This window comes from Glycine soja, chromosome 10, assembly GCF_004193775.1.
Source record: "Glycine soja cultivar W05 chromosome 10, ASM419377v2, whole genome shotgun sequence".
NCBI classification, from domain to species: Eukaryota; Viridiplantae; Streptophyta; class Magnoliopsida; order Fabales; family Fabaceae; genus Glycine; species Glycine soja.
The window spans coordinates 4,712,929-4,728,824 of record NC_041011.1 but is presented as its reverse complement, the minus strand read 5'-3'; the positions used below and the strand labels follow the sequence as shown (position 1 = coordinate 4,728,824).

Below are 15,896 nucleotides of genomic sequence, written 5' to 3'. Positions count from 1 at the left end.
AATAAAATAAGTATTTTTTTTGCTTTTTGAGAAGTTTTTTTTATATTATAAATTAACCTTTATCATTTTTAAAGTTTAAACAAACTAATCCTAACTATTTATTAGGGGATATTCTTGTAGCATGTTTGAAACTAAGTTCATTCTCCTAATACTCCTTATACGAACATCTTGACCGATGCTCTATAATATAGCTTTCGAATCCAAAAAATTAAATTGACATAAATTTACCTCAACGGGCATGTTTCTTAACACACATTTAGTGAAAACAAAAAAATAAACAACTTGTCAAGAAATACCTAGTAAATATGCAAATATATATATATATTTTTTTGCTTTAAGATATTTCTTTAAGATAATATGGTAAAAACAGTCCAGAACATGAATCAATTAGTGGTCTTAGTTCAAATACTAAATATATAACAGTATTAAATAATTTAAAGGATAATTTTTTATATAGTAATATTGTTTAACTCGAATATAATTGTGTGGGTTTAAAAAATACTATACTTCAGTACCAAAAAAGATTAATGTGATAAAGTTTGTCAGCCTCATCCTTTTGTTAAGCAGTGACACGCAGCAGTGACGGACCTACATTGATAAGAGGGTGTGCACTTGCACCCCTCATTTTTTAAAATTTATTAAATTTATAAATAAAATTTTATATTTTTATATTTTATTTTATTTAATTTATATTTATATAATTGAATCTACTAATTTTATTTTTTTATAATTTACACCCACTAACTTTGGATCTTGAATCCGCCATTGTCACCGAGCATGTTGCAAATTCAGGAGTGTGAAAGCAAGTGTGGGGACCTTCTAGCATGGAACTAGTGCTACTTATAAAAATGGTCAATTGGAGGGGTATTTGCTAAATGCTAAACTTAATTAATCAAATGTATATCTACATGTTCTTGTAGCTGTACTGTTTTTTGGTGAGTTAGGTCCACACTTGTGGTTGGCACATCCCCCTTTTCCTCAGTGCATTGTAAATTGTTCGCCATTTAGGTTTTTTTTTTTTTTTCTCTCTATCAGAACTAGAAGTCAAGTTTTGAACCTTTTCTTCTTTCTATTAATGATGATAATTAGTTAATTATTATTAATTAACTAAAAGGAAGGGGCAAAAGAAAGTAAGAAAAAGAAAAGGAAAAAGTCTTTACTTTGCTTGGTTAAATTTGAGGACAAGATATGTCGGTGTCTGATTTGAAACCCAAAGGACTTGTGGTTGAGGGATAACCCCCTTTCCTTATTTATCTATCTATCTATCTTTTTAATATACATAATCCTTGGCAAGTTGGTAACTTAAAATTAGAGGTACTAATTTAAACTGAATTTTACCGGTTTTTAAAACTTTTATTCAATGTATTTTCATACTGGGAACAGGTCAATTTTTTGTTCAGTTGATCTAATATATTTTGATGTTATATATTGTTGTGTTATTTTTTATATTTGGTATAATAACAATTTTTATACTTAAGTTAATACATTCTATATAATACGATAACTTTTAGGGTTTTTTTAATTAATTTCTTATGAAAACTCATTAAAAAATTAAAATAGTAAATATTAAATGAAAAGCATTAAATTTATAACAAATTTTTAATTCAAAAGTGTTCATTACTTTTATGTAATTTAAACTAATTAATAATAAATATTTTAAAAAATTTAATGAGTACCCTAATAAAATCTTTAATTGATATAGCTTGTTTAGAATATATAATAAAAATTCCTTAATTTTAATTCTTTACTTTAAATTTTATAATTTAATTACATATAGTGCTTAAATTCGTATATTTGATTTAAATAATAAGTTAGCCAACTAACAACTTGCTGATATAAGTGGTACTAGCTTTATTCCTTTAAGTAAAGTCTCAAATAACAAAAAAAAGTTAATTGAAAAGAAAAAATTTCACAAAAATATTCTTCTTTTCTTAAAAAACTTAGAAAATAAAGATAAGAATATTCTTATTTTCTGATAAAAATTAATTATTAATAAAATTGATAAATATTTTATAATATAAAAAAAACATAACATAGATTAACCGGTCTAGCCAAAACCACTTTTAGTCAGACCCAAAATATTAATCTGATCAAAATATTGAAATAAAATAACGGTTGCTTTAAACCCAACCAATAAACAATTATACATAAAGTTTGCACTGATCAAACCATTCCTATAATATATATATATATATATATATATATATATATATATTATATGTTTTTATAACCATGATATGATATTGGTATGAAATGTTCAAACTTTACTTAAAAAATTTGAGCATAGTCGGACGATTGATGTTGTATATCTCGATTTGAAAATTAAAAACTAATTCTTAACTCACTGAAATTCGTTTAGGCGATATAGACCACTTTCAATATTTTGATTTAATTGAAACTTTTGAGTAATTAAAATCCCCTATGTATGTCTAACCATTATTTAAATCTATTCAGTCTTGTAACCAAAAGAAAAATCTTATAAGTCTAAATAAAAGATTTGAAAGACCTGGAAATACAAGCTAGTAACCTTGAGGAAACCCCATCCTTTTATTTTCAGGCTGATAATCGATACTCAATAATAATAATAATGATAATACAATTATAACAATTTTAAACTAAATACATCTTCAAAATATCATTAGAATGATAGCATATAAAAATTCATTATGCATGAGTAAACCATAGATAGTACTCTAGCATTAGAACTTCCAGCCCATTTTATACCCATTTTATTCTGACGTCTCAGTTACACAAGAAAGCAATAAATTTTATGTTACTCATCATAGAGCATAATGCAACACATCGACTATATATTGAACTCAACTTAATTTACAAGTGATTCCAGCCACTAATGCATAAAATGGCTTTCAATGAATATTATATTAGGCTTTTTTTATCATCTTTTTTAACAAAACAATCAATCAATAGAATCCTAATAATAAAATAATTCTCACAATATATTTATGTGACACTTTATTCAAATTTCAAACTAAATACAAGTTAAAGAAAAGTAGAGAACATATATTTGATATTTAATTTTCTTCACAATTTTTTTTATAACAAAAAAGGTTTCTTCAATGTATTTTTTCAATTCTTTTTTCTTTTTTGGTTGGTCATGGTAGGTCTCATTTCACATGGCGTACCCTCGATGTCTCATATATGAATGTAACATAACATCTCGTCATTAATTTCTTTGTGAAGATTGCTATATATTTTACTTTCTTAGCAAACAAATATTAACATCTCCTCATTAATTTCTGTGTGGAGAAAATAAATTCATTATTTATCGGGTAACCATGCTATATATTTATTTAGATTGAATCACATAAGATGGTTTTTAACTAAAATTTTGTATTTATAATTTAGAATGCACCCATTTGATTAACCAGAATAAATTTTGGATGCACTTATCTTGTGGACAGATTGCTTTTATGGTACAACGGAAATTCAATAATATATCAAGCACTCACTTGCTATTGTGGTTAAAGCGGGATGCATAATTGAGTCCTTTGGTAATTTTAAAAGAGGTTAAAACTTTCCAAATCTTCTAATATATTCTGTATTTATTAAGTAAAAACATTAATCTATTGCCAGCAATGAAATGTTATGATTCATTGTATTTGTACAAACTGCAAATGAAAAAAAGTATTTTTTTTTTACTAAAGATTTTAAATTAAAAGTACTTAAATCTTCTAGTAAATGACATTTAGACTAACCGAATGAATTGATCAAGTGAAACAATACATGATCTCATACATGATAGATCACATCTTTAAAGTGAGATAAATGTAAGTACTTATTTTTACTAGTGTTCTTTGAACTGAGAGATTTTCTTTACCTAGCTTGAACTGGAAATTCATTTTCTCCTAAATTTTATGTATAAAAAAATGACATTTAGATGACGTTTGGTAGAATTTTTTTTTCCTGTATAGAAATCATCATTCCTATAAATCATAAATCCTAGGAATTATGATTTCTAAAAACGACTAAATTGATTTGATTGATCATGTATATAAGTTTCTTAGGAATATAAAAATAAAATTGTATATTTATTATAATCTTTAATTATTTACCTTATTAAATAATTTAATAAGAATAATATAATATTTTTATCATAATTAAACTTATTTTTTAATTCTAGAAAATTAGATTCTCACATCATAGATGGAATTTTTTTTGTTAAAAACTTGGCCAATTTTTTTTTCTAGAAAATATTTCTTCATAAAAATGTTAGTTTTTAAAAATCAAATCAAACAAGAGAAACTAACATTTATAACTTAAGATTTTCGGGAAACTGAGATTTTTCCTTGTATCAAAGGTCATCGCAGACTATTCCTTGAGTAATAATTTGATTTAATATTTATTCAATAAGTTTAATTTTTGTATATATTAATTAACCAATTAAAAATAATTTTAGATATTACTTTTAAAATAATCATTATAAAAATCAATAATCTGGTCATATATAATAGATTATGTGTGTGGTTTCTCATCATAAACATGCATATATAACATTTTACACATCTAAAGTCCAGAACCACATGAAAATTACAATAGAACACTTTGAGAAAACTTGTGTCACTCTTAAATGGACACGCTCCCAAACACATTGTATTTTCTTTTTAAAAAAAAAACTCTCAAACACATTATATGATTGCCATCAATTTTTTCAAATTAAATTTTTATTTTAAATATTTTTGTTACATAAGGGCTTATATATACATAAACCATATATTTAATTATGAAATTTATTTAAACTAGTTGAAAAAGACGCACTTTGTGTCAGTATTTTTATTTTTAAAAAAATAAAAAGAAGAAAATAAGAAAGAGTAGTTAAAGAAAGTAGTAGTAACATTTTTTTGTAAGAGGAAGCGGTAGCAATTAGATCTTGAAGATTTATGAAGGAAATAAAGATAATTATATATATTAAAGAGGAATAGAAAATATGTACACTAAAGCGAGTAATTATGTTTATTAATAGTTATAAATAAATTGAAAAATACTCATTATAGTAAATTTATGTAGCAAATCTATAAAAAATAAGTTTAAAATGATTTATTAGAATCATCATTTATTTTTATAAACGCGAATAAGTTTGGAAACAAAATCTTCTAAATATCTCTTAAATACTAAAATAGTGATTATAAGATATGATACCATTTAGATTTTGTTGGATATTCTATTCCTCTAATCAAAAAGTTAAAATTTTCATTCCTTAAAAAGGATTAAAAGTAATACAATTATTATTAAAGACTTTGTTGAGTTGGTTAAATAATACAGGTGAATGTTATAAATCCGTCTGTATGGTATCTTTAGGGATAGAAAAAAATAGGGAAAACAGCTTTGGTGAAGTAACATGTTAAGTTTCCAAAAAATTGGGTTAATTGACATCTGACTTTTTTGTTGTTCCTTTTTAAATTATTCTGGTGTTATCCATTTAAAATGACGTTGTGTCGCATAAATATGTTAATATTTATTTGTGATTCAATTTTAAAAATCATAAAAATAATATTATTTGAAAGGAACATAAAGAATTTGTAAAGGTAAAAGAGAGAAGCCAAGTTGAATCCCCAACCATACCATTTGCTTGTGTCACTGAAAAACTTAATTCAGATACAAGTCAACACGCATCCGCAGAGCCCGAAACGTTTTGAGAGTAACAAATGGCATCTAGATTCAACAGTTACAAATTAAGCACAAAGATGCACCCCGTCCCACCCCTAAAGAAAACATAGGAAAAGGGCAAACATTAATTATTAGTATTATAATTATAATAATATTTTTTATAATATCTTCTTATTTTCTGTTAAGTATTAAATATAATTTATTTTTTTTATTTTTTATTTGATATACTTTACTACAAAATAATTAATGAATATGTAAGAAAATATAATATTATTTTAATCATAATAATAAATGTAATTAAATTATAATAATGATATAAAGATTTTTTAAATTATCACATAAAATAGCATTATCAGTTATTAATAATTACTCCAAAATTATATTTGCAATAAGAAAAATATGTTTTTAACTCTAATACTTTCGGTCAAATGTGATAAGGTCCTATATTTTTTATCAATAAATTTAGGTCTCAAACTTTTAAAAGCACATAAATTTAATCATTGTTAATTTTAAAAAACATGATAAACTATTACAAAAGAGATTATAAAAATATGATAAATTATGAGTAAAAAAATGATAAAGTCTTACAAAAGAGAAACTAAATTATTTTAGTATTTTTTAAAAATGGAGGAGCAAATTCATGATCTAAATCCTTGCCATATTTAACTATAACTATATATATTAAAAATATTTTTTTATTAATAAATGTATTTCAGTTGTTGTTCGAGAAAAATAATTTGAATTTAATCCCGTAAAATATATTTTTGGGAAAGAGTAGAAAAACTTTAAATATGACTCAACTCTAATCTAATCGATAATTAATTCAAATAACCGAAGCCTAGAGGAATATTTTAGCTTATCACTGGAAAACCTAAGAGGCCATAAACGATGTAACAAACCAAAAAAGATTAAAAATGGCGTAAAAAGAAAGGGTTGTAAAAATAAAAAAAAAATGGAAAAGTTGTTGATGAGATTAGTAAATAATGAATTTAATGAGAGGAGTAAAGGGTGATGGTACAGGAAACCGGTAAGATTGGGCAGTGCAGAGAATTTCTCCCCCTCTTGTGTGTGTGTTTCTTATTTCTTTCTGCGTACAACTGCTTTATTATCATTTCATTGTCTCCTTCTCACGACAAATTCACATCCTCCTTCTTTCATCTCTCTCTCTCTCTCTCTCTCTCTGTCTTTTCCTTTGCCTGTGCGTGTGAAAGATCGCAGCAACTCCACCACCATCACAACAGCACCGTAACCGATTTCCAAGGCACGTTTATCTCGGCGATTCCATGTTATGTTTTTTTGTTGCAATTCTTACATGCATGATCACCGATGGATGATCGAACTACTGCTTATGTGTTGTTGATTTCATTTAGCTCTGCAAAACCACAATCCCCTCACTTGATCGGTGCTGATCTTCTCGTTGATTGTTTCTAATGTATCATCGCCTTATCCCAGGCTCGTTTGTGGTGGTTTTCCTTTTTTGTTTGGAGAAGAGAGTAGTATCTGTTTTTTTGTGATGCTTTTTTTCGTTGTTTATCACGAACTCTCTGATTTCCCGATTATTTGTTTGGTGCGGGATTTTGGATTTCCCCCTGGGAAATTATGCTGTTCATGAGTTTGGTTTTCGATTTTGTTTGCGTGTCTTCTTCCTTCCTGTTCTGTGGTTGCGGCGGGATAGAATATCAAATGTATGGAAGAAACGGTGGAAATGAAATCACCGTTGAATCACGCTGTTCGTGTTAATAATAAAAGCCGCATGCATTTTTTTAAAATAAAAATCTATACATCGGTCAAATGTGGTTTAATGGGTATTGGTTTTTATAGCTGTATACCCCTTCTGTGCGAAGTACTACTCCATTCTCCTTGGGTTTAGAAATCATTTCAACTGGGATCCCTTATAAGGTCTTAGATTTAACTTTGTTTTTCATTTCCATTCCCTTTGTTCTGTGGTGGTGAGAGATATAGCATGTTGTCATTTTTGTATATTTTTCATGGGAAGAACATTTGGTTGTTTGAAGTATTATCATAACAAGTCTATTTAATATGACAGGTTTGTTTATTTTTATGCTTTCTTGCTTCATATCTTTTTGTGGCTGAAGTGAAAAAACAATGAATTATGGTCAAACTTCTTATTGTTAAATACTTAAAAATATACATAATTTTTTTAGTATATACTTCCTATCCTAACAACATGTTCAGATCTCTTCGCTGACTTTGTAAAAGAAGGGTAAATCTTTTCCTGATCCATGTTTTTAACTTTTTATCAACTTCTGTTGTCTTTATGTATGGTAAAAGGGGTTTGGGGAGGGAAGTATATGTACACTGTTTCACCAGCACGAGTGAAGAGGCTGTGTTCCCGGGATTTGGACCTACCAGGTCACAAGGCAGCAACCTTACTGTTGTGCCTAGGTTCACCCTCTTGTCACTGTATGTGGTATATTGGGATATTTGGCTTTGTAATTAAACTAGTCTTCAATACTAATTGTTATCAATTATGGTTTTGAATATTGGTTGCTCTTGCATATATTGTTGGTACTTGTTTTGTTTAGATTTCCTTAGAATCTATTAGGTTTAGATGGTTTTTTATTATGCAGGTTTCTTGGTGCTGCTGGTGTATTATACGCTTACATCTGCATGTGCTGGTGAGATGTGCTTGAGTTGGAAATTCTCCTTCGTTCTCTCTGTTCCCCACTTTTCTTTAGCAATTTACACTTCACGGATCTTTTCAAGCAGTTTTTGGTATATGATCACTTATGCCTTTGGGTTCATATTATAGTGATATTATTATTATTATTATTATTGGTGAGAACTGGTTTTGTTTGCCTTGACATTTGTACTGTACAGGTTATGGAAGTGAATGAATTTCTTCATTTGGTTTCATCAATTATGTTGTCTGAATCACAGATGATGTAGCAGGAACGTTTGAGTCTTGGGTTAATGGGGTGACCATAGAAACAACGACTTTGTCATGAGCATTAATGCCAGGATTTATTAGCATAATGATATGCTGCTGTTATGGATTGGTATATGCCAACTTTCATATAGGAAGAAGAAAGAATGTGACACCAAAAATCCTGTTAATTGGAAGAATTGCATAGGCTTTTTATTCAACTAGAACGTTGCCTTTAGATCAAGCTCGTCCATCTTCTGGGACTGGGTGCCTTTTTGGCATGAAATGGCCTAGCAATTATGCTAAGGATGTTGTGGCAATAGCTGTGTCACATTCCAATGTTTGGTGAAGCAAAATATTAGTGTGGAGTGTTACTGGCAATCTAGGGAATGATGTGGCACTTACCATATTTTATTATAGTTCTAAAGGGGCTCTGGGGTGCTGAGATACTATTTGACCCAGTGACTTGTAAATGCCTTAGTCAAATTCATCTCATTCTTAGTTTTGAATTTGACATTATGCTGCCTGTTGTGGTGATCTTATTTCGTGGGGCTGTATACTGAGTGTAACAGTAACAGTATTCATAAAGAATTCACTGTAAATTTGTATGCACTATGGACACTGCAATGTTGGACCAATAGTGCATATGATTGATGGAGACTACTGTTCATTTGCCCTGAATTGATATTAACTTTCCTTTAATGCTGGTGATTGTTGTTATTCTGCCAAAAGTTGGTTTCTGCAATAGCACACCTACTCATTACTGGGAGTCATGTAGTGCTGGGTGATGCTTTATTTGGATATGAGCCTGTGGGTTTGCTGACAGAGAAGCTGTTTGATCACCACAAGTTGGTTATATTCTCTCGTGGTCCTAAAATGTTGAGGGATGGATGGATACTAGTGCCGAGAGTGTTGATAGCATAGCCAGAATGCATGAACTTTCTCCCTTTTGCATTAGCTAGTTTGAGGGCTGGAAAAAATCTTCTTAGTTTGAATTTATTCTTCCTAATTTTGAATTGTCATCCCTTATTGGGGCTGATGCACCTTCTTAAGGCAGGCCTCATTCACTTTTTATGCATTTATACACAACTCCCCTGTCTCTGGTTTGTGAAGAGAGTTTATTACAATTGGATATTGGGATTGTGGTTTGTTGTTGATATTCCGGTAAAAGGCAATTTTTTTATTTGGAAAGTCATTACATTGAGTTTGAAGTTTTTCTTCAAATATGAACAGATTCAGGAATACGCATGATAAAAAGCAATATTATTTACGGTGCTGTTTAATTTAACACCAAAAACCTATGTTTCTGTGAGGGTATTATTTAGTATTTGGATTATAGTGAAATCTGAAACTAAACCTGAAGCTCAATGTTTCCTCATAATTGAAAGCCAATGTTAAATCTGTATTTTTTCTGACAATCCCCGGTTCTAATTATTTAATATATATATTTTTATATTTGGATTCTATCAATGCCAACACCAGTTTTTAGCAGATGCTGTTGGCTTTAACACTTTTGTTTGTTAAAGAATTGCTTCATAACTTTTTGGCAAAAAAAATTGCACATATAGTGACATCTTTTTAATTATGTACACTTCAGACATTGCCAATATCTGGAGATATGTAAGATGTGGATGGTCAGGGGCATGTCCTTTGCACAGTGCTGATTTTGTTCCATATAGTTAATTAATGTTTTTAGTGTTCTTGACTGGTTTTAATCTGTTTCTTTCCTTTCTAAATTGAAATGATCCAATTTAACTCATTGAAAGTATGCCTCTTCCTTATTTTGGCTTTAAATTATTAGAGCTGGGATAATGTGGATTTCTATTTTCTTGACTATTATGTTTGCCTGGTCTCAACCATTGAGAAAGGTACTTTCTGCTCATAATTATGTTACAATTTTGTGATTGGGAGATTAAAAGATAGTGGTTTTGAAAAAACTGGTGCTGGTTCTTAAACTATTTGTGACATAAAAATCACGTCATTTCCTTGTAGTAAAAACTGCAGTCTAGTTTTGACATTTTTTCCCCCAGACTCTTGTGCTTTGTATAAGATAAACAGGGTGAACTTGTTTTTGTTTTTTTAACAATGAATCCATCCTTTAAATTTTCTGTAAGATATACATCACTTTTATTAAACCTTTCATTTTTGTTGTAGTTCAAATACTCTGTTTGTTTAGCTAATACACTGTATTTACATAAACTATTTGTGTTTAGTTGGTCTTGCCTTGACTACTGATACTTATTAGAAGGCAAATATAGGAGTCACTCACTTTTGTGCCTGATTGTGCACATAGTTGGTTATCTTTTTCAAGTGCAGGAAAAGAATAGAAATGCTAACATTTGCTGAGTGATCTTTGTAAATCTTGCCAGGTAAGTCTGTTGCTTGAGTCATCCTACTTCCAATCACTCCTCTTTTTAAGTCATATCTGAACTCTTGCTGCTATGCATGATAAGCTAGAGCTAGAGTGAGGAACCATCATCCATCTAATTTAAATGTCAGCTATGTCATTTTTTCTCCCTTGTGTATGTACACTACTTCCTTTTTCCCTCATATATTTTCTTGTGTCAATGAAGAGAGGCATCCTATGAGCTTGGTTTCAAGTGATTGAACTTATTGGGGCTCATGGTATTTGTTATGGTTAAGGAGTATATGAGTGGCAACTGTTTAGTATTTTACAGGCTAGTTTCTGCCAATTTATGGTGAATTCCCAAGCCTTGATGATCTGAAGCATATATTTCCTCCTCTCCTTCAGAAATAATTGCCAGTGGCGATTCTCCTCATTTGGCCAAATTGTATTGTGGCTGGTAGTCATGCTTCTCTTTTTGTGCATGCCTGTTCATGGCGTTCTAGTTCACCTGGGCTGTAGCCTTCATCTATCATGCAATTTTGGTGGTAATTGGAACACTAACATAGATAGTATAGCTCATGCTGTGAGTATTGTCCTCTTGGCTGATTAAACACATCATCTTGATATCCATTGAGCTCCTATATCGGTTAGTTTTTTCTTATTTACCCCTTCAATATTTTCTTTGGTATTCTTGGCAGCTGGACATGAAGTTTCAAGCTAGGTGGTCTTCTGTAGGCCTAGATCCTTTTGCCCTGTAAAGGATTGAATGGCAAATGATGTAAACTGATGAATAATATATCGATAATCTAAGGAATTTTTCTATTGACTAGACATGTGGAAGTGCCAGTGGTGCTTGTATATGCTGTAAGTGGAAGAGGAAGGTCAGGCTAGATTTAATTGTAGGACTACTTTTTTTCTAATACTAGTAAAATTGTAAATTTATACAAATTGTTAAGTTGTGGTTTATAGAGTATATGCTCCCTTGCCCTGCAAGACTATCTGAATTATCCTTAGGTATCAACCCCATGCTACTTTTAAGTAATTACCTTTTTCCAGAAAAAAAAAAGGTTACATTGTTGACTTGTGACTTCTTAGTTCTGACTCTAGTTCATTTCACATGTGTTTGCGAATAGATATCGGTTGTTTTCTCTCTCACTTCTCCCTTGCAAATATCTCCCAATGACTGTTAAATGGTTCATTCTTGAGTCTTGACTGGTAAATGCGGGATTGTCACGATAAGTGTTTAAATTGTATTCAGTATCCAGGCAACTCTTTAGACTACAAACCAGTTTTCTTTCAAATACGTGTTTTTACTGGATTTTGTTAAATAATATGTATGGTTTTTACTGACAATCCCGTGCAGGGCTCTCCAGTTTCAATTCAGTGTTTTTGAAATTAGATAAATCCTACTGATTATTTATTTTGTATTTATGTTGTTATTTCACATGCTGCAGTCATGGATGAATTTTGTCTCATACATAAGTTGTAGCTTTGAAGTGGTGTAGCTTGATTGTTTTGAATTAACTTTGCATTTTGTTACTGAATTACTCAGATGCTCTTTTTTATCTTGCAGGTTGAGTTATTTGCTGGTCTAACTTAACCATACTGTCTATTTTGACTCCTGAGATTGCTAGTGAGTCATGGGGCATAGACATTTATATAGCTCATCTCCAATATTTGAGGGTGAACCTGACCAGAACTGGAATCATATGCATATGGATCAACAATATGTGAACCATGGTAGTGTTGCTTGAAATGCCTTATTTTTGGTTTGTATTTTGGTATGTTTGCTAGCGTCAAACATTGTATCAATTATATTGGATCTCTATTGCAGGTAGGAGTACCACTTCAGACAATGGTTCTTTTATTTATCCTTTGGAAAATATGTCCATAGATAGCATTTCTTTTCCATCTCATTGGAACACTGCCCCAAGGTCAAACGGATATGCATCCACAAGTCTCAACATTGAAGCACCCCCTCATCAAACAGATGTATCAGGCACTTCTCATGATCATTTTCTGCCTTCATCAAGTGCTGGAATGTTTTATGCAGTGCCTGAAAATTATGTACACCAGCCTTCTAATTCTAATTATGACAGACAAGCATTTTCTGCTGCTGATGGGGGTTTTATTGATCTTACAATGGGAAATGGACGAGGGCCTCACAAGCGAAAGAGCCCTGGAATTCCTCCAGTCTGTGAAAGAGGCAGTACAAGCAGATATTCCAATGCTACAAATGCAGCTGATCGTCCTACATCTTCAGAATTGCAGCCAGAGAAGCCCAATATGGATTCTCTATATATGCCTTGGGACCATGTTAATATGACACCCACATTTAGAGGTAGAGGCCTATCTATAAGGGGTGAGGGTCCTTTAAGGAATGTGAGGAGCCGTTCTGCACTTGATTTGGAATCCAACCTGGCTAGGACCCATTTATCAAATACTCATCCACACAACTCATACTCTACTGGTCTACCAATTGACCATTCTAACATGGTCGATCTTTCAACTCAAACTTCTGGCACTTTGACCAGGGATTGGAGCCCAATGAGTATATGTCCTCCTCATGGAAGGGTGTCATCATCAGGTTAGTTTGTAATTTACTCAAATTCTATTCCTCTGTACTTTATTTATATCTGAAGTGATCTTTTTTATTAAAATTCAGATGCAAATGCTTTTAATCACGAGGCAAGTCATTTCCTTATTGGAAGCAGTTCTAGTAATGCTCCTGTAGATGTTGGAGGTTTTCATAATGAATTTGGAACTAGTAGAAATCCTACTGCTCCTCAAAGTTTTCATAATAATCTGACTCAAACTGCAAGAGGAGTTCACAGTAACTACTCTCAAAGATCCACTCCAACTTTTAGGGCTTCTTCTAGCTTACGTTTGGGACGTGTGGCACCTTCTGATGATGGATTGCATATGGTGTCCGAAAGTTACTCTTCTAGACAGCCAAGGCCATTGACCACCGTTGGCTGGCAGAACAATAATAGAAATGGAAGGTCAAGAATACCTAGTGACAGATATCGGTCATTGGATGATGAGGTTGGTCTCAATTAACGATTTAACTCTTATCTATAAGTATCTAAACTCTCAAGAGCTCTGTTCTTGTGATTGGAAACACTCGTGTTCATGTTTTTCCCAGCTCCATTTTAGCTATATAACCTTGATTGAGATATTTGTATAGCTAGCAAACTTTATAGGCACGTTGGTTCCAATATATCCTTCGTGAAGTGGACTAGTTATTAACTTAATATTAGCAATACAGTAGTTTCTGGATTTAATTCCAATAAATCAAATTTTGTTCTTTTATTGGGGTATATGACTCAAATTTGGTTTTATCGTTCTTTCAGGGTTTCATGATTGTTGATCGCACTTCACTGTATGGACCTAGGAATATGCTTGATCGACATAGAGACATGAGGATGGACATAGACAACATGAGTTATGAGGTAATTATTATTTGTGTGTGTTAAAAATTAACATCATGCACTATCAAATCTGGTTAATTATTTGGATGCTTTGCTCGACCAGGAACTACTTGCACTTGGAGAGAGAATAGGCCATGTGAGCACAGGATTGTCTGAGGATTTGATTTCCAAGTATTTGACAGAAACAATATACTGTTCATCTGAGCAAAGTCAAGAAGAAGAAGCTTGTGCAATCTGCCTGGTATGTTCATCTCTTAACGCCCAGTATTGAATAAGTAAATATATATTCCAGAACTAATTGGACTTTTTAAAAATAAATCTTGATGAAGAACAATCCGGTTACTGATCCATTCTTATTGAAAATTGCAGGAAGAATACAAGAACATGGACGATGTCGGGACGCTGAAAGCTTGTGGACATGATTACCATGTGGGTTGCATTAGGAAGTGGTTGTCTATGAAGAAAGTATGTCCTATATGCAAAGCTTCTGCTTTGCCTGAGGATAAGAAGGGCAAATAAACAATTTATTCATTATACTTTAGTTTAACGTATATCATCATTCTGTACATATATTTGGATATTCCTTGAAGTGGAGAAAACAGACTTCCATTTGGATATGTTGTTGTAATAGCTAATGCTATACTCTATCTATATGTCTATGAATTCGTTCTCTTTGGCTTCACTCTTAATTTCGTGAAGCCTTGAAATTAAATTATCGTACTTCAATATTTGATTTAATTCGATTGAACCTTGAAATCGTCTTTGAAGGGTCTGTGAACTTTACAATGTAGCAGGACTCATGGACAAAGCAAAGAATCAAACAGAAATGCCGAGTGTGTTTGTAAAATTCCATTATTCGGGATTTAGCAAATTTTTTTTCTTTAATATTTTATTGAATACTTGAAATAAAAATAAGAGAGCGTGACAAATCACGAATATAGTGTGTTATTATATACTGTTTCCGTGCAGGAAATTATATAGGGAGCACTAGCTGTTATATCTTAGTCACAAAACAACACATGAATTGTAAAGGAAAAATCGTAGACATAAACTGTTAAATTTTTGTTAGAAAAGTTTTGTTCACCTAAATGGTTTTATTTAACTCGATTTGATTTGCTGTGGTCTTGGTCTAAGATATTTTTAAATGCATAGGCTAAATTATAATTATAATTTTGGTCCAGTTAATTTTTTAAATTCTTGATTTTGATTCCTTTAGATTTTAATTATAATATTTGATTTCTTAATTTTATAAATTAGTGATTTTAATATTCCTTGATAGGTTAACAGTAAATAAATTTTAATTAATTAAATTATTAAATTAATTATAAATTGATTAAAATAATTATTTATTAAAAAATTATTAATAATCTTAATTCTCTATAACATTGTACTTTTTCTCTTCTCAGCAAATACCTTTTCCACTTTCATTACCACAATGCAACTCCCTTGACAACATTCGGTTAATAGTCTTAAATAATTTTTATTTAATTTATAATTAATTTAATATTTCTATTAATCACATGTTAGTTAATAATCTATCAAAGGATCAAAATCATCAATTTATAAAATTAGGTGACCAAATATTAAAATTAAAAATCAAGGAGAC

At 30.7% G+C, this 15,896-nt stretch overlaps 1 protein-coding gene across 6 annotated transcripts; it reads left to right on the top strand.

Annotated features, from left to right (window-relative positions):
• Positions 1 to 6,685: 6,685 nt before the first annotated feature.
• Positions 6,686 to 15,028, top strand: LOC114370443 (probable E3 ubiquitin-protein ligase RHG1A). Of its 6 annotated transcripts, XM_028327793.1 has the most exons (10): positions 8,217 to 8,361; positions 8,467 to 10,881; positions 11,265 to 11,442; positions 11,558 to 11,740; positions 12,433 to 12,599; positions 12,694 to 13,446; positions 13,525 to 13,904; positions 14,213 to 14,311; positions 14,394 to 14,531; positions 14,660 to 15,028. In XM_028327793.1, the coding sequence occupies exons 5-10, from the start codon at positions 12,500 to 12,502 to the stop codon at positions 14,807 to 14,809; spliced, it is 1,620 nt and encodes a 539-aa protein (XP_028183594.1). In that variant the 5' UTR covers positions 8,217 to 8,361; positions 8,467 to 10,881; positions 11,265 to 11,442; positions 11,558 to 11,740; positions 12,433 to 12,499; the 3' UTR covers positions 14,810 to 15,028. The 6 variants fall into 6 exon arrangements, with proteins under 6 accessions (XP_028183597.1, XP_028183598.1, XP_028183596.1 ...); XM_028327794.1 differs by having other exon boundaries at positions 8,467 to 11,442; positions 11,558 to 11,723; XM_028327792.1 differs by having other exon boundaries at positions 8,467 to 11,442.
• The last annotated feature ends 868 nt before the right edge of the window (positions 15,029 to 15,896 follow it).